At 42.0% G+C, this 26252-nt stretch overlaps 5 protein-coding genes and 1 long non-coding RNA gene across 8 annotated transcripts; 5 read left to right on the top strand and 1 right to left on the bottom strand.

The window, feature by feature from the left end:
- The first annotated feature begins 1664 nt into the window (after positions 1 to 1664).
- csrp1a (cysteine and glycine-rich protein 1a) lies at positions 1665 to 5179 on the top strand. Of its 2 annotated transcripts, none has more exons than XM_037243606.1 (6): positions 1665 to 1824; positions 3065 to 3174; positions 3513 to 3681; positions 3754 to 3883; positions 3951 to 4047; positions 4918 to 5179. In XM_037243606.1, the coding sequence occupies exons 2-6, from the start codon at positions 3066 to 3068 to the stop codon at positions 4992 to 4994; spliced, it is 582 nt and encodes a 193-aa protein (XP_037099501.1). In that variant the 5' UTR covers positions 1665 to 1824; position 3065; the 3' UTR covers positions 4995 to 5179. The 2 variants fall into 2 exon arrangements, with proteins under 2 accessions (XP_037099501.1, XP_037099509.1); XM_037243614.1 differs by having other exon boundaries at positions 1668 to 1824; positions 3062 to 3174.
- Positions 5180 to 6301: 1122 nt separating this feature from the next.
- On the top strand, positions 6302 to 8770 carry phlda3 (pleckstrin homology-like domain, family A, member 3). Of its 2 annotated transcripts, XR_005101142.1 has the most exons (3): positions 6302 to 6999; positions 7978 to 8043; positions 8475 to 8770. XR_005101142.1 is itself a non-coding variant. In XM_037278396.1 (2 exons), the coding sequence occupies exon 1, from the start codon at positions 6525 to 6527 to the stop codon at positions 6966 to 6968; it is 444 nt and encodes a 147-aa protein (XP_037134291.1). In that variant the 5' UTR covers positions 6305 to 6524; the 3' UTR covers positions 6969 to 6999; positions 8475 to 8770. The 2 variants fall into 2 exon arrangements, 1 of the variants encoding a protein (XP_037134291.1); XM_037278396.1 differs by lacking the exon at positions 7978 to 8043 and having other exon boundaries at positions 6305 to 6999.
- On the bottom strand, positions 8623 to 18509 carry LOC119138396. Its single transcript, XR_005101144.1, has 2 exons — positions 18360 to 18509; positions 8623 to 9223 (listed from the first exon to the last, which is right to left on the bottom strand). It is a non-coding gene; the product is annotated as an uncharacterized LOC119138396 (long non-coding RNA).
- tnni1a (troponin I type 1a (skeletal, slow)) lies at positions 10462 to 13092 on the top strand. Its single transcript, XM_037278395.1, has 8 exons — positions 10462 to 10565; positions 11483 to 11523; positions 11655 to 11661; positions 11733 to 11774; positions 11842 to 11973; positions 12050 to 12139; positions 12204 to 12380; positions 12793 to 13092. The coding sequence occupies exons 2-8, from the start codon at positions 11510 to 11512 to the stop codon at positions 12895 to 12897; spliced, it is 567 nt and encodes a 188-aa protein (XP_037134290.1). The 5' UTR covers positions 10462 to 10565; positions 11483 to 11509; the 3' UTR covers positions 12898 to 13092.
- Positions 13790 to 19448, top strand: lad1 (ladinin). Its single transcript, XM_037278390.1, has 13 exons — positions 13790 to 14015; positions 14894 to 15073; positions 15339 to 15570; positions 16620 to 16693; positions 16829 to 17000; positions 17327 to 17419; positions 17531 to 17574; positions 17661 to 17709; positions 18257 to 18300; positions 18381 to 18447; positions 18506 to 18640; positions 18702 to 18791; positions 19372 to 19448. Exons 1-13 carry the CDS (start codon positions 13978 to 13980, stop codon positions 19423 to 19425), a joined length of 1272 nt encoding a protein of 423 aa, XP_037134285.1. The 5' UTR covers positions 13790 to 13977; the 3' UTR covers positions 19426 to 19448.
- A 739-nt stretch (positions 19449 to 20187) lies between these two features.
- tnnt2a (troponin T type 2a (cardiac)) lies at positions 20188 to 25455 on the top strand. Its single transcript, XM_037245743.1, has 15 exons — positions 20188 to 20248; positions 20351 to 20417; positions 20496 to 20506; positions 20768 to 20824; positions 21867 to 21911; positions 22883 to 22912; positions 23081 to 23102; positions 23209 to 23272; positions 23499 to 23615; positions 23700 to 23777; positions 23851 to 23961; positions 24027 to 24136; positions 24233 to 24323; positions 24794 to 24834; positions 25268 to 25455. Exons 2-15 carry the CDS (start codon positions 20380 to 20382, stop codon positions 25299 to 25301), a joined length of 849 nt encoding a protein of 282 aa, XP_037101638.1. The 5' UTR covers positions 20188 to 20248; positions 20351 to 20379; the 3' UTR covers positions 25302 to 25455.
- The last annotated feature ends 797 nt before the right edge of the window (positions 25456 to 26252 follow it).

Genomic DNA, 26252 nt, shown 5'->3' with positions numbered 1-26252 from the left:
CATTGAGTACCCAGTAAAACATTTTTTTTGCATCCATGGGTTCAACATTAAAACCAGATAAAAGGATGTGCTTGTGATCCAAAGTCATCTGTGAAACACAATGGAGAGCCGGATGGGCTCATTAATCTTCACTGATTAACTTAAATAAGTCCGAAAAAAGTCACTCCTATAGAGCCTGCCCCCAAGAAACAAATTGGAGGCTGCAGTGTAAGCTAAACAAACCCAAGGCCCGGCAGGGGGCCAGATACGGCCCGCCACATCATTTTATGTGGCCCGCAAAGACAAATTGTGCATCAACGTTATGTGTCAAAACTAAAATTACAAATTGTCCACATAACGATATTGCTGGCAATTGTTATTACTATTCATCATTTAAAAATATTTGAAAACTTCTTTTTTACTAGTCTCTGATTTCCAAACTAATTATTCATCAATTTGTTGTGTAGCATGTACTGTAAATAATAAAAGGCGATGACAGTCATAATTTTTATTATTAAAAAAAAAGGTCCTCAGTAATACATACACCCGTTTGAGATTAATTATATTTTCATGCAAAATGTGCTGCTCTATTTGGAGGAGCAGGTATCGAGAATTCCCAAATGTTTTCTTCTAGCTCGGTGGAGATGCAGAAATAAAGATTAAAATCAGCTCTGCATGCTGTCGAATCTCCCCACACTTAATGAGAGCAACAGGAAGTGGTTGTCTGAGCAGCCTCTTTAGCATGCGGTAATATAAATGTGCCACTTTTGCTTCTCATTATCTAGTCAAACATGACTATCGTCAAAAATGGCTGTCATAAGATAACGCACGGTATCATTACATAGACGCCGCCGCCGCCGCGTCTTTGCACTGTAGGTGATTGAGAGGACAAGAGGTCAAATCAAACAATTCCAAAGAGGCCTCCAAGACACAGGACTGTGGCCGGTTCTGATTCACTGGAGACCTCATCCCCATCCTATTTCCCATTATTATTATTTATTTATCCTTTCTTGCTCATTGAATTGCTTCTCTCTTAAAGCACAGTTATTGTTATTATTCAAATTTATGATTGACGACCCAGTGATTTTCTTTTTTACAGGCAAAACTCACTCGATATGATACGATAATCTGCCAGAGACATCCAATCATTGGTCCTTTGCTGACTTTGCGAGGAAGAGTGGTAAAATGGTCAAATAAGGCCCAAATGTGTAAAAATCCAATCTAGCTGCACTACCGAAAATGTCCACACGATGGTAGCAAAGTCTCCCGCCAACGACCAATTTCTCCAGTCCTACAAATGTCCTCATTCAAGCATTCAGTCGGACTGACCTTTTACGGCCGAGACCAAAAGGTCATTTAAAGTTGTGTAATAAAACACAAAGGTTGGAATTAGTCTGTCAGTTCCAAGAGACTTATGGTTTGTCTGCTGAAAGTAACTGCGTGTTAAAGGTCAACACACTGAAAGAGGAAATAGAATTTACTGACACATTTCATTAGAGACAGTTTACATTCTGTTTAACCGGGTGTACGGTCACTTCCAAATATTCAAATCCAGTTATTGAGTGTACACTTTATGGCCTTCATCCATTTTGATGATAAAGTTTCTCCTTCCATCTTCACCCTGAAGAAAAACAATCAACCTAAACCTCGTCATTGCCCCTCCCTCAGCCACCGAGTCGGAAATTCATTTTTCCTCCACTTGCTTGGGCGGCTGAAGCGACAAAGAGGAGAAGCACCTCCCTTCTCCCAGCACAGAGGAAGGAAGTGCTGCAAGCGAGCGACTTATCTGATTATTGGAGTCAGACTTTAACCTGTCCCGCACCGACCGACTGACACAACTTTCAGGTATGTAACACTTTGAATCCAAAAGCTTCCTGGCTTTTCTCATTGTATTTGCTTAGCAGTGCATGATGGGTAAACGTCCTCTCCGGTTCAAGTCGGGCCAGTTGCCAGACAAAACGACTGTGTTAGAAGGAGTCCTCCACTGGCAAAGTTAAAAAGTTACAAAAACAGGAGGGCTGAAGAAAAGAGTTGACTCCCAGTTGGACAGATCCAGTTTGTGCTGACTTAACGCTTTTACCTGTTTTCGTCTGACCTACATGTTCATACGTGTTTCATTTTGCCCAGCCCATTGTTTTTAAAAAACACCGCTACATGTGCAGCACAGACGTCACAGCTCGGAAAATGCGATTCCAAAATCTTCAGGAAGGACTTTAACAATTATTCTCCTACTTTATATTTACTCTGAGGAGTTAAACAAAAATTGGCAAGCCAGTTTGTCGAGGAGGGAAGTAGGAAAACATCTAAAAGTGGACTTGGACATGCAGCAGCACTAGTTTTGACGTTTAAAATGTTCACTTTTCAGATCTTGCAGTCCCGTAGCAACACTAATACTTTCAATTACAATTTGGTCAAATTAAATGTCATAGCAATAACTATTAATGACATCTGAACGTCAACCAATCCGCTTGTTGTGTAGATCACAAGCGCCGACTCGGAAATAAAGCCAACAACATACACTAAATAAAATATATTGATAGCAAATGTGTATTGCTGTACACAGAAGTACGAGAAAAATATTTTAGGGTTAAATTTATAAGATTTGCTCTCAAAGAGCAAGAATCCAAACCAGCCGGTCCTAAATTATAATAAAAAATAAATCATACAAGATACTCCCAGTCGAACAAAACATTCCCATCAGAAAGCTTGGAAGTGAAGTGATGCAGAAGAAAACCGAGCGAGAAGTTGTTGTTGGATATTTTGGACAGCGAGGAACACGGATGTGGAAAGACAAGAGCTGACTGTGAAAGTCATTGCGGCTTGAGAGCAAAAAGGCACATCACATTATTCGAAAATAATTTTCCACACAAGCACTCTCCCCATGTAATACGGCCTTTAGTGGCTCCATCCAGAAACACAACCACAGCCAATTGGCAGGAGTAAAGTTACTGGATTTGGATCTGGACTCGGACAGAAAAAGCAAAAAAAAAAACAATCTCATATGTTATAATGTAATTACCCCAAGTAATATGTAAAATAATGAATTCATCTGTTTCTGTGTTCCTGCATGCATTTGGTGGAGAAGAATGAATTTAGGGGGAGGAAACCAGTGCGGACGTTGTAAGAAGACGGTTTACTTTGCAGAGGAGGTCCTCTGTGACAGTCGGAGATTCCACAAGGCCTGCTTTGCGTGCTGTGAGTTAACTGCTTACCAACTAACCAACTGTCCGTTCTGGCAAATTCCCGTTAAGCCGAATCTGCTCTGACATCAGTAAATGGGGAGCATCCATAAAACAAAACTGGATCACCTGCTTGATTCATCTTGATTGGACCCCAAAATTAAACCCAGTTGTTGCAATTGAAAGAATTTTCTGGAAGAGTTTCACACAGACAGAACTGCGCTAATGTTATTTGTGTTCCTGTGTCGCAACGGCGCACATTCCTCCAAAAGGAATTTCGATGAAAACAAAAACACTGCTCCATAAAAGGAGCTCAATGATGACATGTAAGATTAAAATGTTGCGTCTGTTCAGCCGTGTGTAGCAAGCGCTTGGACAATACAACCGTTGCTGTTCACCTGGATGAAATCTACTGCAAGTCATGCTACGGCAAGACGTACGGGCCAAAAGGTTACGGTTTCGGCGTCGGAGCGGGGACCCTTAACATGGACAAGGGCGAGGGGCAAGGTATCACCCGAGAAGAGTGAGTACAACCAGGTCAAAATACACAATTCCTTTTTTAAGATTTTTTTCAGTTCGGTTATTTGTCACTCAGGCCGCCCGCTCATCGCCCGACAACCAACACCAACCCTTCAAAGTTGGCTCAGAAATTTGGCGGCTCTGAGAAATGCCCTCGATGTGGCAAGTCTGTCTACGCTGCGGAGAAAGTGATAGGAGCTGGAAGTGTAAGGAAGAAAACAAAGTGTTTGAGGAGAAATAATGACGAATAACTCACATTCTATTGGTTTGCAGTCGTGGCACAAGACGGGCTGTTTCCGTTGCGCCACGTGTGGAAAGGGGCTTGAGTCGACCACGCTTGCTGACAAGGATGGAGAAATTTACTGCAAAGGTAACAAAGATCATATTCATGAGTCCAAATAACAGCAAATGAAATATTTTGGGGGTTTGTTGGAATTTTTACATTCCACAAGTTGCGGTTTCATTTAGAAAGTGACATTACAAAAGAGCTGTCAAGAACACAAGTTGGTCAGCAGAGGGCGCCATAGTAAAGAAACTAACACTTCACGCACCAGTTTGTTGAATATCACGACACCAAAGGTAGCTTTGAGAACCACTGCACTACTGGAAATATTGGTATTGTTAGATTTAAATATATATATCCATTCCATTACTTTTACAGGATTGGAAAAAAATTTTGCTCCATGACTATGACATTGTTAGTAAATTACGATCAAAGCCTATTTTGGTCTGTTGTTTGTATTAGCCTAGCCTAGCAGTGGTTGTGGCCTTTGAACTGAAGCTAATTTAGTGAGCCAGATACCTCATTGTAATTGTCATTGTACATGTTGTAATGTAAACATGTAAAACATACAGAATTTTGACTCACTGTTTGTAATCCAAGCCAAAGGAAAGCCGGGTCATACCAAAGACTATAAAAATGGGACCCATTGCCTCCCTGCTTGGCACTCAGCATTAAGGGTTGGAATTGGGGGGTTAGATCACCAACTGATTCCCGAGCGCGGAACCGCTGCTGCTCACTGCTCCCCTCTCCCCCAGGGGATGGATTAAAATCACACGGGGATGGGTTCAATGCAGAGGACAAATTTCACCACACCCTGGTGTGTGTGTGACGATCATTGGGACTTTAACTTAGTACTTGTAAAGATAGCCGTTAACGAGAGAAAGAGGGACAAACTAGGATTATGCGATGGGTATGATGTTGAAATGCTGTGTGTGACGCTATTGTTTTGCTTTACAGGGTGTTATGCAAAAGATTTTGGGCCAAAGGGGTATGGATACGGAAGTGGAGCCGGAGCTCTGCCACTCACTCAGTAGACGGAACCAATTAAAGAGGAATGACTTCAAAGATATCTCTGTGGATCCATTTCAGTATGGGGCATTACATTTATCCATAATGCTAAAGACAATGTGACCAAAAAAAAAAACATTGTAGGTGCAGGTGCACTAAATGTTGAGGTGACTGAACCTGTACTACAGTAAACTGTATTAAATTATAAATTGTAAAAAAAAAAAATGATGCAGCAAAAGAGCACATCATTTGCTGTTTGACTGTTATATGTAATTGGAGGAAATTGATTGTTACGTGAATATAATCCACACTAAGGTCATCAAATGTATTGCACTGTATACTTGATTGCTGAAAGTTAATAAAGATGGGTAGAAAAGAAAATTGATTTCCTTTTTTTTACGGAAAAAAAATGAACATTTCTCACGAATGCACGTTATCAATCGAAGCTGGGAGAATTAAAAGCGGAAGAGTGACTTGTATTGAAGATTGCAGACGTGATACCTATTCATAGTAAACATTCCTCGCATAGTACGGCACTGACACGTCACTCTGCATGGCGTGACCGAATTAAAGTCATGGGTACGATCCACCCATGAAGTGCATTGTGTCGCCCAACTGGAAGGCATGTCAACCATTCGAGACACGCAGGACAATTCCTTTCTGTCTGTCTGTCTGTCTGCCGGCCGGCCGGCCGGCATTACGCCATCACGGCACTTTTCCTGCATTAAAGGTGGCCATGTCATTGTATTTACCATGTACTTTCACAGCAGTCAGGAAATTTTCTTGTAATTTTTACAACTCTTTAGTGTCACTTGTCACATTTTTATGGAATTTTGTGGTTGGGTGAGGCACAGGCTAATTAACCAAAAAATTTGCTGAGGCGATTGATCTTTTTTTTTTTTTAAACTACTCTGGGAAACTTTTAGGAGTTGACAGACTTAAAAGAGCAATGAAGTGGAATTCATGCCACTCTACAAACCATAAAAGCCAAAATATTGAGGGGACTTTTGTGATCTTTTCAAAGATTGAGGGCTGAGATATGTAGGAGCATTTTGGTGGCAATTTTTCGTACTTTTATGACATTAGGCCATAAGCTTTCTTAAACGAACCAAATCCCCCGAATTGGGTGACGAAATGAAAATTGGGTCCAGAGTTTGTTTCCGCCCGCTTTGGTGGCCTTCGAAAAAGTTTGGGAACTGGTCTAGTTTGTAGAATTTTTCAAAAATCTTTGCCGAGTGGAAAAGCGCGTCGTACCTTAATTGCTGTTTAGTATCAGTCACGATGGATACACGTGACGTGGCAAGACTTTGAAACTCGCCGGGGCAGCCGGTAGCGGCTTCTTGGGATGTCACGAGGGTGTGTCCGTGTGGACTCCGTCAATGAACAGGTCTAGGTGGGCGGGGGTTTCGGCTTTTCCACGCCGGGCATGTCCCAACAAATCCATTGACTGCGCGTTATCCGGTTAGGCAGCAGCCACAGTAGCAAGAGCAGCAGGAGCAGGAACAGCAGCGATGTAATCCCCCACGCGTGATGTGGATTTGACCGTCTCTGCTGCGATGTCTCTCCCGGCCAAAGTGACGCAAGACGGGATGTTGGAGAAACGCAGCGGCGGTCTCCTTCAGCTTTGGAAGAAGAAGCGCTGCGTCCTGAGCGACGATGGCTTGCGGCTGCGCAGCTGCAAGGGTCACGCCGCGTCCCACGCACCCTGCGTGGCGTGGAGCTCGGACTCCAGAGCCAAGGAGCTGCTCTTCGAACGCATGGTGACGGTGGACTGCGTGGAGTACAAGCGGGGTCTGGTGTACTTCACCGTGGTTATGAGCACCGGCAAGGAGATCGACTTTCGCTGTCCGCAGGACGGTACGGCGTGGAACGCGGAGATCGCCTTGGCTCTGGTCCGTTACAAGAACCTCCAAGCCGTGCAGACTGGGAGGAAGAGACTCATTTCCACTGCTCACCTGAGCGGCGCCGAGGAGGATGACCAGATATCACAACTTGAGTGAAGTGGACGTACTTGTATTACCAAAAAGACAGGTAAAAAGAAGCACTGACTCAAGTCTGACTTAAGTCATGTTGTTTTATGTAGTCTGCAACGGACGCTACTCAACCCCCAAAAAGTTGATTCTCGTGGTATTGCCAACGTTTTGAACTCAAGAAATATATGATTCCTATTTCATGTTGCCTTGAAATCTCAATCAATTATTCTATCGATCAACTTCTGCACTGTGTCGGCGTTTATCTGTCTTAATTATTATATTTAACGTTATGTCTTTGTGGCAAAAAAAAACAAAAAAACAAGCCTGTTATGACTGAATAAAGAGTATAGAAAAAACAGCTGTCTGTTTTCATATGTGTAGAGTAGAAAGAAAATGTTAGGGGGAAAATAATTAAACACTTGGAGGGGGAAAAAAATACAGGAATACAGTACTGTATTTGTACTTTGTTACTTTCTGAAAAAATGGCTATTTGGGCTTGTAGGAGGTTCTCAGTACTATTGAAATTGATTAAGAACATTTGACCATCAGATTGTTTGTTTACCAAACATTATTGAGCCAAGCCACATGATGGGGCGTCATGGTCTGATGGGGAACGGGTGGGCACAACATGAAACAAAAATGCCACAAAAATTAAATGGCTGGTTTGAAATGACAAAAATCACAATTTGTCAATTTACTTTTTTGGAACGCATCCTGTTATTTACTAAAAAAAAAAACAATTTGGGTGCCATCTTGTTGCGTTATCTAATTAGATTTGGTCAGAGTCTACGATTTATTCTAATTTGAGACCAAATGTAAAACAAACTAGTATGAATACATTTGGTGAGCTCAAAGGTGAACGTGCCTTCAAGCATGTCATCCTTAAGTCTAAGCACTATGGAGATGAATTTAGGTTTCATCTCCCTGTTGTATTAGGTGCTAACTGCCACTTAAGTGGAAGGAATGAAAACGTTTTTTTTTTTTTTTTTAAACATGGCCTCTCCCTGTGTCGCGAACCTCGACGGCGGTGACGCAGTCTTCCCAGCATGTGCATCAAAGCCAACGTCTCACTCAAAGTTGCAATTTGAGCCTGCGTAATAACGTGAGCCAACCTCTCCCTCAATTGGCAGCCAAGTATTTTTAGCCACACGCTTGTTTACTTTCCTTCTGTCTGAAAGCCTGCTGCTCTTAATCGGAACTTCATTTAAACAAAGTTTGTAGCAGTCAGAGATGAACTCCAATTTCCCCAAGACAGCTCCAATATATAGACAAGTTTGGTGAGAAACGCACATTTTCAGGCCAGCCATGACAACAACCTTGTCACCCACTCAAAAGCCTCACGCGTTTATGACGTGCACGTCGAAGTCCGAACTCTGCGCTCACACGCTAGGAATTTGCAGCGACGCTTCCTTAAGTGAGCCCAGTAGCACCGTTCCCAAATTAACTTAGTCGCCGTGGCGACAGTGTGGTGTAGCTGCTGTAAAATGTCATGTTTACACCGATCGATAATCATATCTTCTGTTTTCTTTGCAGCATTTCTACATCGTTAGCATCGACGTTAGCCTAAAGAAGGGCTCTCCGGTCTTTCCCGAATGACGGGTCGAAGGAGTCGACGTGAACCTTTTCACGCTGGCGCACGGAGCCTATCTAACTCTTCGCTGTCTGTTATTTCCGACAAGGTGGGATAACATTTTTGCTATGAAGACAGTCGCGCTTGGATTCTTTCACCGTGTGTGCCTTGATATTTCACAAACTTCTCAGTCACTTGAGGTCTTACAGCTTTGCTCTCCCGTGCAAGGATTAGCATGACGAATAAATATTTGTGCACATACTTGTGGTATTATTTCTATTTAATAAAAATGTCATATGTTATAAATAAAGCATTACTAATACTGTTGCGTGAGCTCCATTTTTTGTAGCCAACCACGTGAATAATAAATGACAAAAGTCAAACGAGAAGCCCGTGATTAACCTGAACATGTGAAATTGAGCAAAATCTCCCCGTCAGCTGGCTCCAATGAAGCAGATGTGGTTCATTCAAGCATGTTAGCAACACAACAGTGTGAGTGTTAAGCTGTGCTGTTGTGTCCAAGTCAGAGGGGGAGGAAAAAAAAGGCTTGATTGTGCGCCATGGACGTCTTTCATTACACTGTGGAAAACCCCGAGCGCTGTTGCCACACCTCGTGAGTCACTTCGGGAAGCGACGGTATGATGGCAAGAGGAGGCATTTTGCTCTGGTTTTGTTGAATGCCACCACCAAACCGATGTCAACGTTGTGAGACCTGTAAACAATTCGATCATTATCAAACGGAAAGTTTTTAGTTTTGCTGGGAACACACGCAAACGCCCCTATGGAAAACTGTCATCTGATGAGTCATGATGAAAGTGAAATATTCAAACTTAGTGAGTGAGCAAGAATCAGGTGCTCAGAATTGTTTTGGGGGGCTCGTCTTTTTGTAGCCGCTAGAGGGCGCCCCCTCCACTTTTCTGCGTCTGTGTTGAATATATTTAGTTTCTTCAAAGTGGAGCTGGCCTTGGACTAGAACAACTTCAAAGTGTGTTGAATGAGATTTGATTCAAGATGCAATAAACCTAAATGTCACGTATCTGCTACAAGTAATGTACAGTTACTTTGCCCATCTAGCTATGCTAATGATGTACAGCAACCTTGGGGTTGTATTCCAGACCATGCCTGCAATAGACAAAATATATATATTCTTTTAAAGTTGCATAGGCCTACACTTCAGCAACCAACAATTCAGTATATGTGACGTGTTAGGATTATTTTTGAAAATTTAATTGGTTAGCAATTTCGTTAGCCACTGTGGTGTACAATGCTTTTGATTCGATCCAACCAGTGGTGGTAGGTCATCTTGCTAACAATGCTAACAATGCTCACTTTACCAGACATCTGCAGATAATTTACAATTAAATAAATAAATAAATAAATAGTGCACTGAACCTACAATAACCACCATAATTAATACTCAGTGTGTCTATTTTTTTTCGTTTGCAAAATTATGTGCCTTGGCTTCCTTTCTGAGGTTTGAGAAGCACTAATCTATCTGTTGACCCTCATGAATGAAAAACAGATTCCACATTCGGTATAACAGGTAAGAGATAGGAAAAAAATGGGGAAAAAAAATAAAATCCATGTTGATAATTTGCTTGTCATGCCAAAGTACCATCAGTGAGCTAGCTGACTGTTTACTACAAACGTAGCCAAGCTAGCATTTGGCACCTCCACCGCAAAACGCAAGAATTCATTCTCCACTGACACCCCATCAAATACTAAAAGGTTCCGATCTTCTTCATGAAGTCTGAAGTCCCTTTTTATCAACGTCTCATCAGTCAAACTCGTGAGCTGGCAGCATCGCCATGGCTTGTCGGAGCCAAACCGTAACCCTGATTTAAGATGGATCTGTGGGGGGAGAAGTGTAGAGGGGGCAACCAAAGATTGGGCAGAGCAAAAAAATAGGGGTGGAGGGCTAATAATAACCTCCACTAACAAAAGAGAGAGCAAAGTGAGATGATGGGAGGTGCGGTTAAATAGAGGGCCACCAAATTGCTCTTGCTCATCTCTGATTTTGTCCGTCGTCACGCCGTTTGTCTCTTCTGCCACTGGTAAGAGCCTCTCACTCACTGACTGTTTACTTCTACTAGATTGTGTACTACTTGATTGGTACTACTAATACGACTGACTAAAGCTACTATCAACAATAATGATGCACGGTTTTCTTTTGCAACTGGCTGAGGTGTCAACCAGACATTCGAAATCTGTTGAACCTCGCTTTTCTAAATTGTAGCTTTTAATTGAACACAAGGGTTCCTGATCAGTCTGTGCCGTGAAGCTTTGGTAACTTTTTTTCCTTCTGTGTATAAAGTTGGCTCGCCCACAGAGGTTTTCAAGCATCTTATGAGTTATTGTAGGTAAATCCCTGGACCAGGCCGGTCTGCTTCATAGCCAAGTCGGCCTCCACAGCTGTCTATCAGATGTCCCCCGCGTCTATTTGGGGAGACAGGCCATTCAGATGTCTGCGACGAGATAATCCCAAAACAGGGACAGGGGGACAGAACTGGAAGAGGCGCAGCTATTTGTTTGGAATCTTTCTAATCTGCCGGAGCAGTCCTTGGATGTGCCGCGCATCACTGATGTTCCCCTCGGTGGAGTGTGAGAAGTAGAGAAGGGGCTGAACTCATGTGACACCGAGTCATACAACGGCCATCTGACATAGGAGAAAATTTTGGGGTGAGAGAGGAGGACTGAAGATCAGGTGAAAACAACTCCAGACAGGAATTCAGGATCAGGAGATGGATGGACTTTCCATTTCAAGTACTCTATTCTGAAAATATATTCAGCCATTTCCCTTGCAAGAAGAAAGTTCAGTGTTGAGTTCCAGGAGTGTACGTTAACAGTGAGGACATTTTGCGTAATTGGAATCTGAGCGAGCGTCCAATGAGATGCATGCAAAAGATGATGTGACACAACAACTGCCAATGACTGTTTAGCGAACGTCTAATCTCTTCTATCTCTTCTCCAGGGTGGGGAGGGGGATTCCATCATCAGGATGCCTGAGCATTTGTGAGTGATCTTATTATAGATTAGCGCACACACAGTTAAGCCCAAAAACGATTAAAACTCGATACCGATACGCGCAACGATATCGAAGTCTATATCAATGAATATTTTCTCCTCTTGACTGTCTCTTACAGGTCAGAGGTAAGATCAAACTTTCAGGAACATAAACAAGAGCGGTAGCGTTGTTACATCATGTTGTGTTCTTCATCCAGAGGAAACCAAAAATTTCCGCTTCAAGGAAGCTAATGCTCAAGGTAAGAGGAACCGCAAATATCGTCGCGGCAGTTCAGTGAGTCAAGGTGTTTGTTTTTTCTATTTCAGAGTCTGATGGTAGCAAAGGCCAAGGAGGAACTAGAGCATGAAATCCATGAGAAAGAACGGGAGAAACATAAATACCTGGCCGAAAGAGCTCCGTCCCTCAACCCAAGTCATATGAGTGTTGCGCAATTGCAGGTGCTTCAACCATTCAAAATGAACAACCAACTATAGCAGACCACCTTGGTTTTATTGGTGTGTCTTCTACATGTAGGATCTGTGCAGACAGCTCCATGACAAAATTGACCTGGTAGATGAGGAGCGATATGACATTGAAGCCAAAGTGTTGCTCAACACACGAGAGGTACATCACATGCACTGCCTTAAATGTAACCATCTGATATGAACTTTCTCCAATCCTGGTCCAGATTCAAGATCTGAGCATCAAGGTGTTGGACCTGAGGGGCAAATTCAAGAGGCCCGCTCTACGGCGCGTTCGCGTGTCTGCTGACGCCATCCTGCGCTCGTTGCTGGGCTCCAAACATAAAGTCTCCATGGACCTCCGAGCCAACCTCAAGTCCGTCAAGAAAGAAGACTCGGAGAAGGTGCGTAAAATAAAGCTCATACGAGACCCACGCAGGGGCGCTGCAAGGGGGTGGCCAGGGGAGGTCATGGCCCCCCTGTAAAATTTACTGGCCACTCCACAGCCACTGGTCAGAATCTTATATACTAAATGTCAATTTCAGTTGACGCTAATTCCACATTTGCGAGTTATTTCTTCATTAAACAAACATCCGGTGAGGGTGAGGCCGCGACTTTATGAGGAAGAGGAGGAGCCGACTTGAGACAATGAAACCATTGTCCACAAAAGGAAAGCCTTTGTTGTGATTACTGGCCCGTGTGTGTGTGCGCTCGCTCAGCCAATACATGTACTGTGAACCCGACCCCGCTAAACCCAATAAAGTTGTCACATTTAGAAATCAACAAAGAAAGCTCTCAATCTTTTCTCTCCCGTAGAAGCGGCCTGTAGAGGACAGCGACTGGAGGAAAAATGTGGAGGCAATGTCAGGCATGGAGGGAAGAAAGAAGATGTTTGACGCTGCCAAGGGTTCTGCGCAGTGAACCCGCAACGTGAGCTCCTGCGGCGGCCTGTGGCAGCTTTCTCTCAACGCAGCTCGCAAAGCGCTCAGATTTATTTGCTCAAAATTCATGAGCTGACTGTCGTTCTGATTATTTTCATTTGCTTTGTATTCAAAAACTGTGGAGTGAGAAGCAGTAACATAAGTTGCATCCTAATAAAATCAATCAGGGTTCTTTCTGATGTTTTGTGTTACCTTTGAATAACAGATCCAAGTTGATGGTCTTCAGATGATACAGAAGATGTTCATGGTTAGGGCTGGTCATATGGTGTCAGCACAAATCGATTTGGATTTTTCCATAAAGTGAATTGTATTTCATTTTAACTTTCATTGTTCTAATTCATTAAGTTTGAATAGGTGATTAGAATAGGTGACTTACAAATATCAATTAAACTCAAAAGGTTTGATGGTGGTCATGTCAGTGCAGAACTGCAAAATCATAATGAGGCCAGCGCAATATTTGATATTGTAGCAATGAGGTGAGGCAGCAGATCCTGGGGCAGAGTCCAATTGAACAAAATAGGCGACGCCATTTACAGAAGAGCAAACAATAGCACAACTCACACACCCAGCTGGACACACACACACACTGTACGGTTCCCTTTTGTTAAGTCTAGTTGCAAAATACATTTATCTCGGGACAAATAAGTTCTTTATGTTTAGTCATCGATATTCAGCGTGCAATTAGGACTGGCCGGATTCGAGAAGGACTCGATGTAAAAATCAATGCTAACTAAGCTAGCTAGTGCCTAATTGTGCTAATAGTTGTGTAGTGTACAAGAAAACCACCACCCTCTCCCATTGCATCATTTCCCTTCGGTTATTGTTTCATTCTGTCGGCTGACGACGAAAGTCTCTCTCTCTCTCCCCCCCCCTCCCTCTCTCTCTCTCTCTCTCTCTCTCTCGCTCAGGTGGGTAGCTCACCTTTGTGGTTATGTGACACCTCAGCGAACAGGGTAAAGGTGGATTGTTTAGTGGTGCGATGTGGCCAGCGCCCTCCAAAGTGCCTGTCAGTTGCCTTTCAGTTTGACTCAAGAACACCGGGACAAATTATTCATCCGGCATGTCCGGCAGTCGGAGAAACTGGTCCAATTTGTCCAGGTAAATCTTACTCCTTTAAAAAGAGCGCATTTTCTGAAGACATATGGTATATTTACTTTATTTGTTTCAGCTCACTAACCTTAAAAAATAAGCTACTTCTTGTGTACCGGTTAATGTGAAGGGTCACTTGTTTGACAAAGAATAACAAAAGAATAATTTCTTGAAATTGCAACTGAAGGTTTAACGCAGTCGGAAACAAATTTTACATAAATGTCAACATTGTAGAACATTCCTAGGAAATCACAATGTCTCATCCCTGGTGAGCGCAGAGACACCATTGTGATGAGCTCCTTAATATAAATATTTTTTGAATAATAGTGATGTATGTTGTAGGTTGTTAACTGAAATGTTCTATTTTGAAATGTTTACAGATATTTTCATATTGACTGACTAAAAAAAAAAGGCAAAAATAGTGGTTTATGATGATTTCTGGCATTTTTTATGTTTGCTGGCATTCATGAAGGAAAATTCTAGCTGTAGTGTTTGAGGAATTGTGAGCTAGCCCAAATTTGGCCTTAAAAAGCTGAATTCAGTTTGCAATTCCTCATTTATGCTCACTAATGCAAAATGTTACATTCAAACTGGAAAGTGTCCCAATAAAACAATTTCATGCTGTTCTCGGTTCACTTTCATGGTTTGTGGTCCATATTTTTTGTAGATTGTAACAATGAATATACGGAAGGAAAATTGTAATAAAAGGCTGCACCTTGCTAACATTTGATACATAAAATGTCTCAGCCGTTGCGTAGCGAAGAGAGCAGGTTTGGACTAACATTCAAAGCGCAATCTCCTCTTTCCAACAGTTTATTGTTTTATATTGGATGGCGTTACATTGCGACTGATACGTTTCCGTTTTATGACCTCACATGTCACCTCAGGTTGGCGCGCCAGAGGACAATGGAGGACGAGGAGGAGGTGGAGAGGGAGCGGAGGAGGAGGGTGAAGAGCTCAAGCAGCGCCTTCGACGGCGACGACGACTTGAGTGCGCCACCCGTTGACACGCCCACAAGCAACCAGGTCTTCGACACCCCGCCTGAAACATCTCAGGGCTCCAGCAGGTTAAAGTTCACATCATAAATCCTTTATTAAGTGCTCCATTTCGGTATTTCCCGCCATTGTGTTTTCTTCATCTGGCATCCAAGGTGTTCCTCTGCTTTCCAGAGACACTAAGCAAAGCAGGGATTTGACACTTTTGCCCCACGGGAATGTGTCACCTGTATTCCTTGCAAACTGACACCATGCATGAAAATGGGGGATTTATCCAAAGCGGCTTAGCTTGATAGCGTTTGTCATCCGGCTCCTTCACATGTGCTTTATTTCCAGTGAGGAGCAGATGCAGCTGGACTTTATGGAGCTACTGCATGTCCGGGATGAGAAGCGCAGGTCGAGGCGCACGGAGTCTCTGAAGCGCCAGAATGTGGTCAGGGAGGATGACGAGGAGTCTGGCGGGGGAGGAGGAGGATCCGAGGAGGAGCTAAGCGTGGAGCAACCCATGGCTAAATTGCAGCAGCCACAAAAAGTGACCGCATGCTCTCCCAAGAAAATCAACAGCCACGTAAGACATGTTTTATATCGACTATTTCTTGACATTAGATGTGCATTTCTTCAATTAAAGATGATTTTTTTGATCAATGTTACATACAAGACCATGCCAAAATCCACATCAAACTGATACACATTGAAATGCAGTGCAGAGGTGGAACCCCCAAAGAATCTTGGGAAAAAAGGAAACCACAACTGGATGTTGCCACACCCCAAAAATCCCGAACAAATTCCAACCAAAATCGAAAAAAAAAAAATCTACAAATTGATAAATCTCCAGGAGTTGAAGTGTGACAACAAATGTCCTGATCTATAATGTATTGAGAGAGCGGTGAAGACAAAAATATATTTCAGTACCAACAATTTTTGTCACACTTTGTGCAGCTCATTCGAGTGTGGCATTAAACAGCTTTAGGTCTTTTTTTTTTTTTTTCTTCATGAAGCATATTTACTCATCATATCTGGCAAACTGATGCTGCTTATATCTCAAGCCCACAAAGCAAGAAAATGGCTGAAGGTACCACTGTACTATCCCGCCCCCTTAAAATACACAACTAAGAATTGAACAAAACACACACAAAGATAGATTTGTGCAGACAAGCACCAAGAAGGCCGAGTTGGACCAATGCCACACATTGCCGGCAGTCAGCTGTTGCCCCACACAGAGTCATGTTAATCATCTTCCACATCTTGCAACAGCAACTCGGGCAGGGGAGCACACAAAACATACAGAAAGACAACAAAAAGGGAACGAAAATTCGTTTCGCCAACTCTACTCTCTAATGAAATCATTAAGAATTATTTTTTGGTGTTGTCAGCCAACACAAAAACAATCACATGTCATATGCTATGATGGTACCCATACAACTTGTTATATAATCTGTATCATTCCCCTCTATCAGTCTTGGGCGAATCAACTGTTTAGATTTATATGAGGAACTCTTTATAAGGCGTTATAGCAACTTGCGATTGTGCAAGGCCTTGACCCTACGATGTTACGTAATGCGAGGTGTGTAGCAGGTGACTCAGGTTGATGCTGTCGACCGTTTGTGTCTTCATTAGCAAGAAAATGGTGACCCGTCCAAGAAAGACTCACTTTCCAGGCAACCATCCAAGCCAACGTGCAAGTTTGTCAGGTTAACAAGCACTATTTTTGCAGCACTTTTACTTTCAATACAGATGCCAAGAAAATAATATTAGCAAAGCTATGCTAGCATGACGTTCAGGTCGCTGTTGCTCCATCACGTTTACTTGTGTTTCTGTTGTTGTAGTTCTGTCTCGATATCTCTCAACAAGAGCCCCTCTGCGAGCGGGCACACATCTCCTGTGAGCCCCCTTTCGCCGATGACCCCTAGGTCACCTCAAGGACAATGGTCCTCACCTTGTAGTAGCCCCTCCCCTCGAGGGCCAAGGAGCCCCATTCCCAATGGACACACACCAAAGGTAGTCCGCACACACGCACTCAAGAGTCGGCATGTCTCTCATTCAAAAAAAAAAAAAGCAACTGCTCCCTCTAGCGACGAAGATCATCATAGCAGGTAGAGTTTTATCGACTATATCAACCGCATCCACAAATTCGACCAAACTAGTACTAAAAACAAGTCTAAGAAATACAATAGGTAATAAGAATGCAAACATATCTGTCATATATTAAAAAAAAAAGCTGTAGTCGCTGGCATTAGCAGGTGAACAGAGTAGTATTTAAATCATAACTTCCACAACAATTATGTGGAAATGACATCATTTTCCTGACCATCTCAATTTCTCAGACCAGCGTGATGAACTTTTCGACCAACAATAACACAGAGGAGACGGGGAAACCTATCTTTATCAGAAAGAGCTCCAGGACCGTGTCTTATAGGGTAAATACATCACATGCATTGTTTGAGCACCCCAATATCAACACAATGTTACATATACATACATTGTACCGAGCAAATGCCAACATTTGATGCCATATTCTTGGTCAACAGATGATGAAGAAGAAAGAGGAGGAGAGTTCGCCATTGCAGAGGAGGTCTGAAGATATGTTATGATCAGATTTTGGGCTTGTGTGAGATGTTGATTTTTGATTGTCCACTATTTTTTGTTCCTCTGTTTTAGTGCAAGCGTCAGGGTGGCCTCCAAAAAAATTGAATCCGACACAGTAAAAGTTAGTGCACTCCAACTTAAAAGTACAAAATGATGACGTAAAGATATTTGGACATTCTGGCCCATTTGAACATGGGGAGTTATAAATATAGAATTTATTTTTCAAGACATCCCTGCTGCTATTTTAATTTAAAGTGAATGTACAGTGACTTTCAATTATTTGTAAGTGCCCAAAACAAACTGTTTTTAGTTTAGTGTATTTGATTCACCTTCAACAAAACTTTTAAATATTTCAGAAACATTTATCAATGAATAATGTGAATAATTTGGGTCCTATTACAGACCCTTGAGGTACTCCATAAGCCTATTAATTATGACTGCCTCAGTGCACAACCCAAGATCAAAAATACATGTTTGTGTTACTATGAACACAGATTGTGAGACTGGCTATCTCAAGTGCAACACGTTGAACCTTTAAAATCACAGATGCTAGACTAGACAAAAATTCCCAAATCATCAGATGTCTCAATACCTTTGTAAATTAGAGGGTTGGCAGATTAAGTGGCATATTCATTATGCTGATTCTTTTTTTTTTTGTTTTGGATCAGATTGAATACCTCAACGAGGACAAATCATCATCTTTCCAGAGAAAGTAGGTCATGTTTTGACTTGTCCAATTTACAAGACCTTTAAATTCCAAGCATGACTCACCAGAATCGAACTTGTGTATAGTTCCGTACAACGAGTCTCCTCTCGATCCATCCAAGAGAAAATGGAGAGACTGGCCCAGGCTGCTCAGGTATTGTCCGCTCTTCAAAGTACATAAAGCGGAATTATTTCATGAGATATTTCCACAGAAATCGGAAACGGGCCGATCTCCCGACGTGAGCCAGCGTACCTTGTACCTGCTGGACGAGGTGTCCAGGAAGAGGGACCTCTTTGAGAAGGAGCCGCGACAAACGAGCCCATTAAGCCCTTCCAAATCCAAACATGTAAGCACACAGCTAGCACGCTCCGTGTTGCAAAGCACTTCAATATTGGCCATGTTTGCAGGAATTTCGGGGCTTCACTTCAGCAATGTCGGACCGAATCAACCACTGGCTTGACAAGAGCAAAGAAATTGGATCTACGCCCAGTGGCACGGTCAGAACCGCCATTTTAATATGCAACACCTGGCGCACGTGACCAAGCAGACACCGCCAATTTTTTTTAAAAAAATTTTTAAGCACAGACACAATTAAATTACAAAGGGTCAAAATCACGGGGAATATCAGTCGACTTAACTTGATCCCTTATAAACTTAGTCAGGATGCCGTTTGGTTCCTAACTTTGAAACCAAAAAATACTGTCAAGATTGAACTAAAGCAACGGTTGTCAAGCAACAATAAAATACATCAAACACGAAACAGGTTTTATTTCTAAAAACGTATTCAGTATTTTAAGTCACTGTAATATAACGTGGTTTGTACATGAACTCTGCGATTAAAACACTTTCTTTATGATTAAACACAAACGTATTGGAGACAACTACAAAATTAAACTGAACTGCACTTAGGCGGTGATTCTTTTCTGTACCACTAGAGGGCGCCAGTGTGCTGTAGCACATTTTGTTTATTCTGATGGTACTGGTCAGATTTGTGTCATCTTAAAAGTGTGGGCTTTCAGCCACTTCTCTTTTTTCAAATGTTTTCTTTTAAGACCAACATTTACATCTGTGTTGCAGGACTTCAAACATGTGGACATCACCAGCAAGAGAAGTTCATTTGAGAAGCCATGAAAACGTCACAAAGTTCAAACCAGGAAAAATCGACAAGATTATTTTGTCATATTAATTTGGAAAAGTACAAGGAACTTTTTAATCTTTGTAAATATGGAAAATTGAAGTGATTGAATTCTTTTGTATTTGATCTGCTTTAATCCCCTCCTGTTTGTCTTCCTGGATGAAATTTCTCAAAATAAAACAAGTTGTATTTTTTGGAAGATGGAAAAAGGATGTCACTTTTTATCAAATATAGTTTGAAATTTTCGTTATTTAATATTAAAAGCACAAATTCAATTTGTCAATATCTCAGCACTTTGAACAGGTAAAATTGTAAAGATGTTCATTTGCCAACCCAAAAGTCAAATCTTTTGTGAAATGAGAAAGTCCCCATTTTTTTAATCAAATATTTAAACAAATTCCAGTATACAGCAGTCATTTTTATAAATAGAAACATGTATGTTACCATTAGGACATATTTTCTCATTTGATAGGAAAAACCCTGCTTGGAATGACCGACAAATGCTTTCCAACTCTTAAAAGCCTCCACAATTAAATTGTCTAATGTAGACATAAGCTAACCTCTTATCTCTGCAGATTAGAACTCTGTCTGTGTTTTGTCAGCAGATGGTTGGCATAGAAGAGTGTGTGTGTTTGTGAGTGTGTTTGCATTGACACGCTCCCTTATTTGGTTTTGCCGAGAACGCAAAGCGGCAGCTATCTTAAAAGTTATTAATAACACAACAAAAGCCGGTGCAGCCTTTCAGCCTTCCACTTTGCTTGTTTTTCCTGCTGGTCCTGAGGTTACCCTTCAAAGGATCTTTGTTCTGCTGCATCACAGGTTTGCTTCACACATGGACACGAAAAGAAAACACAAGAAATTGCTCGCAAAAAGATGCTGAGGTTGCACTTTCAATGATGACTAAATGACGGATTTCTGGAGGGGGTGTGTGTTCAAGGTCACCGCTGGTCATGTCGGATAACGAGGAGGTAGTGGAGGAGTATGAAGAGTAAGTAGCGTCCGTACATTCATCATCATAGATTTGGATTTGTGTCATAACTTTGATGAATGTGTTTGATTTTCACAGGGAGGTGGAAGGTAAGAAAAGTGCTGGCAAAACAAAAGATGCTTTGTTCAAACAAATGTTTCCTCCAAAACATGGCGGCCTGTTACGGTAACATGACACCACTGTGGCTGTGCAAACTTGTTTCCATTTTGTTGTTATGCGCCGTGTGATTGGCTGGCGACCTTTTCTAAGGTGACCTGCATTTCATGTCAAACATCCTTTGAGAGGCCAAAATTGCAGGTGGTACATTTGGGGGGATTCTGTCACATCACATCAACTTCTTATTTCTCCAGAGGAGGAAGAGGAGGTAGAGGAGGACCAGGCAGAAGAGGAGGTGGAGGAGGACGAAGGTACGGCGTGTGATTTGTGCATTTCGTTGGAAGATCCTAAATGAGGACAACGTGATAAGGAGCATGCGAGCAGAAATATGATTCAATTTGGAAATATTAGGACAAACGCGTCACTTGGTTAGAGCGTTAAATACTTGAAATACCAAAGGTGGGTAGCTCATTGTTATCAGTTTCTGACCTTGTGTTAGGATGAACTTTTTGTTCTCTTCTGGGCTCAATAGAGAAACAGATCAACATTCCTACACTAGAGCCCGCACTCAAAATAACTGCTGGGTCAAAAACAACCCATTTTTTTTGGGTTTGGTTTACAAAACAACCCTAAATTGTAAGGGTGAAGAGTTCGCTGACAAGTTCAATCCACGCCTCGCAAAATCATATTCATCGATGTCTTGAAATAAACTGTTTTGCATCCCAGTTTGTGAGGCATTAGTATTTTGCGGCTCTTTAAAATGGTAAAAATGCTTGAGTGCTAACTACGATGCGCCAGCTAGCTAGCAATGGCTACTGCTTAGGCTAAATGCGTTGTGAAGTTGCTTGGAAATAAGTAATTCTTGCCTGTGTGGTAGCAAATAAGCTACATTTTGACAAGATTTAGTTTGTCTAAGGAAGAAGTCATGCTAATTGCTAAGCTAAACTAGGATTGACATATGCTAGCGCGGTTAACTCTGGAATGAAGTGCTTGCATGATTGAATCTACTTTACACAGATGTCTAGTTAAACCAAAGAACATCCAACTTTGAACAACAAATTGGCAAGCAAATCAGACATTTGTCTGAACTCACTAAAGAGCAATGGAACTGGAAATGATTTATGCTAGGCTACGCCTGTGCGAAACTGCTCCGCCTCAATAATTAAATAAAAAAGAAAAAATTTGAAATAAAAAATAAATACAATTTTGAGCCCTGATTCCTTGTAGCCAACTCAAGATATCAGTAGCTTTGGCTTGTGCAGATGTCCAGTGAAGTTCTACAGGTTCTATTCTAGCAACTCCATGACTGCCAAGATTCTCACTCACTTGTGACATATTTTGTCTTACTAACAGACAAAGCCGCTGAAGAAGAGGAGGAGGAGGCCGCTGAAGAAGAAGGTATGACAGGAGAAAAATTAGGTGCAGAATGAATGCGGACGCCGACAAGAAAGTAATGAGACAAATGTATCGTCTGTTTTTGTGGATCAGACACTTCTGAGAAAGTCATTACTTATCTGAGTCAGATGTCACTTTGGTATGTGAGCGACTGCAGCTACTTGATGAACAGCAAGTGTTCGTTGACACCTTGTCACACAAACCTTCCAACCCTGAGGCTGGACATTAGTCACAATTCATCATCAGAATCTGCTGACTTTATATCATACCAGTGAGAAGCGTTTCAACACAAAAACAGACAACACCTTTGTTTTTTCTACTGACTGAAATTAAATTTTCCTGTAAAATGAAAATATTTTTCATTGTAATCATGACAAATGGCAAAAAAAGATTCATTCACAAAAAAAATCCAAGTATATAAAATAATCAAAAATTCTCTCCATACTCAAATTTGGTGGGTGTGTCCGCTGAGTAAGCTAAAGTCACACCCCACTCAACTGTCAACTGCCAATTAAATACCACAAATACAAATGGCTGCCACTTCGTCACGCATTTTTCTTATGTCTACACATCTGCTTAAAGTCTTAATGGCTGGCTTTAATCCCACTGGGTCGTCACGTGCATCTTCCACACATGACAACGAGGCGCTCTAAAGTAGTCACGGCAGCCTGACGCATCGGCCCGCACATTGGCTATCGAGCTGGATTTATTTTGTCGCCCCCTCCCCGTTTAATCTGCATGACGTGCGTGCACTCAGGGCTGACAACGAGGCACTCTAAAGCCGCCACACCCACTGCAAAATGCCTTTTCAGATTTCCCCTATGACAAACAGAAGTCTTCATTTAAGGCGTTTCGACTCAAATCTTTGTTGACTTCCTGTCGTGTGAGCAAAGTCAACCCAGACAGAAATCGTTACTCGTTTGCTCTTTTCACTCTGCCATTTTGGTTTGACGCACGTTGTGCTTTGGTTACAGACGGCGATGGGGAAGCAGACGAAGAAGAAGGTAAAAGCGACAAACATGTTTGCCTCTTAGATGAACTTTCTGGGAAAGACATTTTGGCAGAGTCTCACATAGTTCATTGTCTCAACTTGCTGGCTTGAATGCAAATGAGCGTGTGTAGTCTTGACTCGCTCTCTCCTCTTCTTACATGCTGGGTGCTTCTCACCAAAGAAGAAAGCAAGCCAAAGTTCAAGTAAGCACCATCCATCCACGTACATTTGATGATACAACTTTTGGAGGGATTTACTGCGTACTATTCCCCCCCCCCCCCAACTTTCTTCTCCTGTCTTACTCTGTAGGCCATTTATGATGCCGAATCTCATCCCGCCCAAGATTCCAGATGGCGAGAAGGTTGATTTTGACGTGAGTTATGCCAGCATATGTTTCTGCTGGAGGGTTTATGATGCAACTTTAAATACAGTTTAACAGCTCTCCAGCTAGCATGACAGTCAGCGGCATACCCATTTTCAAAGAAGGGAAATCATATTTATATCACTTTACATTAATCTAACTTTTATAAGCATTGCTCCCCTTATATATACGAGACAAATAAAACAAAGGTGAGGCTAAATTGTGTTCCCTTCTAAAGGACATCCATCGCAAACGGATGGAGAAGGACCTGATGGAGCTTCAAACTTTGATTGAGGTTCATTTTGAGAGCAGAAAGAAGGAAGAAGAAGACATCATTCATCTTAAGGAGAGGATAGTGAGTGCTGACGCAAGCCACACACACACACAAACAGATCAAATGTGTTGGAAATAAACTCAAGAGCGGATTGTCGGTGCGCAGGAGAAGCGCCGCTCTGAGCGAGCCGAGCAGCACCGAATCCGAAGCGAGCGAGAGAAGGAGCGACAGAAACGTTTGGAGGTAGAGTATGACAACCGGCCGAGAACAAGTCAACCGAAATGATGTCCAATCATATTCATATGTGGGCGCTCAGGACGAGCGCACGCGCAAAGAAGAGGAAGAGGCCAAGAAAAGAGCCGAGGAGGATGCCAAGAAGAAGAAAACCCTGACCAGTCTGCACTTTGGAGGCTACATGCAGAAACTGGTGAGACAAGTGCTGGCTCTGGATCATTCAGAAATCATAATTCATCTGCACTAAACTTCCCGCAGACGGAGAAGCGCAGCGGCAAGAAGCAGACAGAGAGAGAGAAGAAAAAGAAGATCCTAAACGATAGACGCAAGTCTCTGGATATTGAAAATTTGAATCAGGAGCAACTCAAGTGTGTGTGGGGGGGAAACAGTGATTGCGCTATTTTCATGTGGGCTATTCTCAAAAGGTACAAAACCGCTTTTTGTTTTTTTTGGGTGACTCCCAGAACGAAAGCTAAGGAGCTGTGGGAGTGGATGAAAGAGCTGGAAGCTGAGAAGTTTGAGCTGCAATACCAGATCACCAGCAAAAAATATGAGGTGTGTGTGTCAGTGTGTGTTTGTGTTGACCTAGTTAACCATGCAGCACATGAGGGCACCCGCCCAATCGAATGAGAGCCAAACAGAAGTGGCAATAGTACTTGCTCAGACTGAGAACATTTGGAGTTAATCCGAGGCACTTTAAAGGGTGGTAGGTGCGTGCTGACTTTCTTTTAACGAGATTGAATGTGATTGGTCCATTCAATTAGATGTGCGCACTTGGCTTATGACATAATCACAGTCTTTTTTTAGTCAGCCTCTCAAGAATTTGGAAAAATTCAATTGCATTCAACAGGAATGGTAGAAAAAAAATTGAAACGATTGAGCTTGGTCTCAAGGGGTTTTTTTTGTATTGGGAAAAAAGTTGAAACAGGGGTGTGTAGACTTTTTCAATCCACTGTTGATGTCAGTCTATAATGCAAGTGTACATTGCAGCCCTCACGCTTTGATTTTTTTTTTCTTTCTTGCAGATCAATGTACTACGGAACCGCGTCAGTGACCACCAAAAAACGTACAACCGCACTCACAAATTTCATTTCATACAAATCGTGCCTGCAGCCGGCACTTTCTTTCTTCAGAAGTAACATTCAAATCCTACTTTTTATTATTCATCGGGTGAAACAGCAAGCATTCCTCGAATGTCCTTTTTAATCATAACCCATAAACTCACATTTAAAAAGAAAAAAAAAAAAAACATCACTGCTAAGAAAACCCCCACTTTTGATGACGCGGCAATATGACTAAAAAGGGAGTAATGGGAAGCGGCGATTAAAAGCGTTCCTGCCACTTTTGCTGTAACTGGCCGAGCTGGCTGCTCGCTTGGGTGTGGCGCAGCTGTCAAGAGTCCGCACCTCCAGCACAGAATGTTTCACACAGCCTGACGTGTTATTTTTGGAATTCCAGCAACAATGGCTGTTTGCTAATACACTCTGTTCTCTCCTCAGGTCCAAGAGGACCAAGAGAGGGCTGAGGAAATAGATCAAGTGATAAGTTGGAAGCAATCTTGCAGCAAAGCAAACGTCACTGCCAACTCATTCCAGAAAAACAGCCATCACCGGCTGAATCACTATTTACTGGATTTATGGATGTGAAATAAAGACATTTCGTTTGGCCAAAGCGCTTTTTTTCTTGACTTTGTGAAGACAGTCAGACTGGACAAGTTCACCTCTTGATACAGCGGTGTAAGAATGAAAGGGCCCAAGAAGCCTGAAGCCAAAAAAAAGTTGAGATACGGCTTTCTTAAAAGAGACAGGCTCCGACTTGACTGGGACTTTTCAGATGCTCGTCGGACATGATGGGACTGAGACAAACCAGAAGGGATAGAAAATGATGAAGCTCTTGCTTCTGCAATGACTAGTTGAACATATCCATCGAGTGACTGTTTTCGACAAAAGTAATCAGACTACTTTTGGGAGCTTAAGATCAGGGGATGCTTTGAGAATAATTGTCAATTTGTTTTGTATATGTGAAGCCCTTTGAGACTGCTTGTGATTTCGGGCTATATAAATAAACTTGACTTGATTTTCCGATATTGTATTTAGAGCAGAAATGTTAGTTAGCACAACAAAACAAGTCAATTGTGCTGAGTTGTTTTTACTTATGTCTTTCAGTTAGGGGGCAATTAGTTTGGTAAACTCCTATTTCTTTGTTGACAGTTTTCACATTAGCAAAACTGAAGAAATATTTTGTTGACTGGCCCAACTTAAAATTTTGTCAGTATGTTGCCTTGAAAGTTTGAGTTCACTCAACTTATTTATCAGTTTGTTGCCTTGAACGTTTGAGTTGACTTTTTTTTTTTTAAACAGTGTAGTCACACTATTAAATAAACAGGCAGGGTTACATCAATGACTAACAATAACCAGAAACAGAAAAACAAACAGACAACTTGAGATAGGAAGGTAAAAATAGGAGGAAATACTGTATGTAAAT

This window comes from Syngnathus acus, chromosome 2 (genome assembly GCF_901709675.1).
Source record: "Syngnathus acus chromosome 2, fSynAcu1.2, whole genome shotgun sequence".
Lineage (NCBI taxonomy): Eukaryota > Metazoa > Chordata > Actinopteri > Syngnathiformes > Syngnathidae > Syngnathus > Syngnathus acus.
Note: the sequence above shows the minus strand (reverse complement) of the source record. Positions and strands in the feature narration are given on the sequence as shown.

Excerpts from the sequence above, each read along its gene's own strand:
- csrp1a (XM_037243606.1), top strand. The coding sequence starts at position 3,066 with ATGAATTTAGGGGGAGGAAACCAGTGCGGACGTTGTAAGAAGACGGTT. Across the intron at positions 3,175-3,512 it reads CAAGGCCTGCTTTGCGTGCT|CCGTGTGTAGCAAGCGCTTG; the intron begins GTGAGTTAACTG and ends GCGTCTGTTCAG. Across the intron at positions 4,048-4,917 it reads TGGAGAAATTTACTGCAAAG|GGTGTTATGCAAAAGATTTT; the intron begins GTAACAAAGATC and ends TTTGCTTTACAG.
- phlda3 (XM_037278396.1), top strand. The coding sequence starts at position 6,525 with ATGTCTCTCCCGGCCAAAGTGACGCAAGACGGGATGTTGGAGAAACGC.
- tnni1a (XM_037278395.1), top strand. Across the intron at positions 11,775-11,841 it reads CAAGGAAGCTAATGCTCAAG|AGTCTGATGGTAGCAAAGGC; the intron begins GTAAGAGGAACC and ends TTTCTATTTCAG. Across the intron at positions 12,381-12,792 it reads AGAAAGAAGACTCGGAGAAG|AAGCGGCCTGTAGAGGACAG; the intron begins GTGCGTAAAATA and ends TCTCTCCCGTAG.
- lad1 (XM_037278390.1), top strand. The coding sequence starts at position 13,978 with ATGTCCGGCAGTCGGAGAAACTGGTCCAATTTGTCCAG. Across the intron at positions 14,016-14,893 it reads AACTGGTCCAATTTGTCCAG|GTTGGCGCGCCAGAGGACAA; the intron begins GTAAATCTTACT and ends ATGTCACCTCAG. Across the intron at positions 17,575-17,660 it reads AGTTCGCCATTGCAGAGGAG|TGCAAGCGTCAGGGTGGCCT; the intron begins GTCTGAAGATAT and ends CCTCTGTTTTAG.
- tnnt2a (XM_037245743.1), top strand. The coding sequence starts at position 20,380 with ATGTCGGATAACGAGGAGGTAGTGGAGGAGTATGAAGA. Across the intron at positions 20,825-21,866 it reads GGAGGTGGAGGAGGACGAAG|ACAAAGCCGCTGAAGAAGAG; the intron begins GTACGGCGTGTG and ends TCTTACTAACAG. Across the intron at positions 21,912-22,882 it reads GGAGGCCGCTGAAGAAGAAG|ACGGCGATGGGGAAGCAGAC; the intron begins GTATGACAGGAG and ends CTTTGGTTACAG.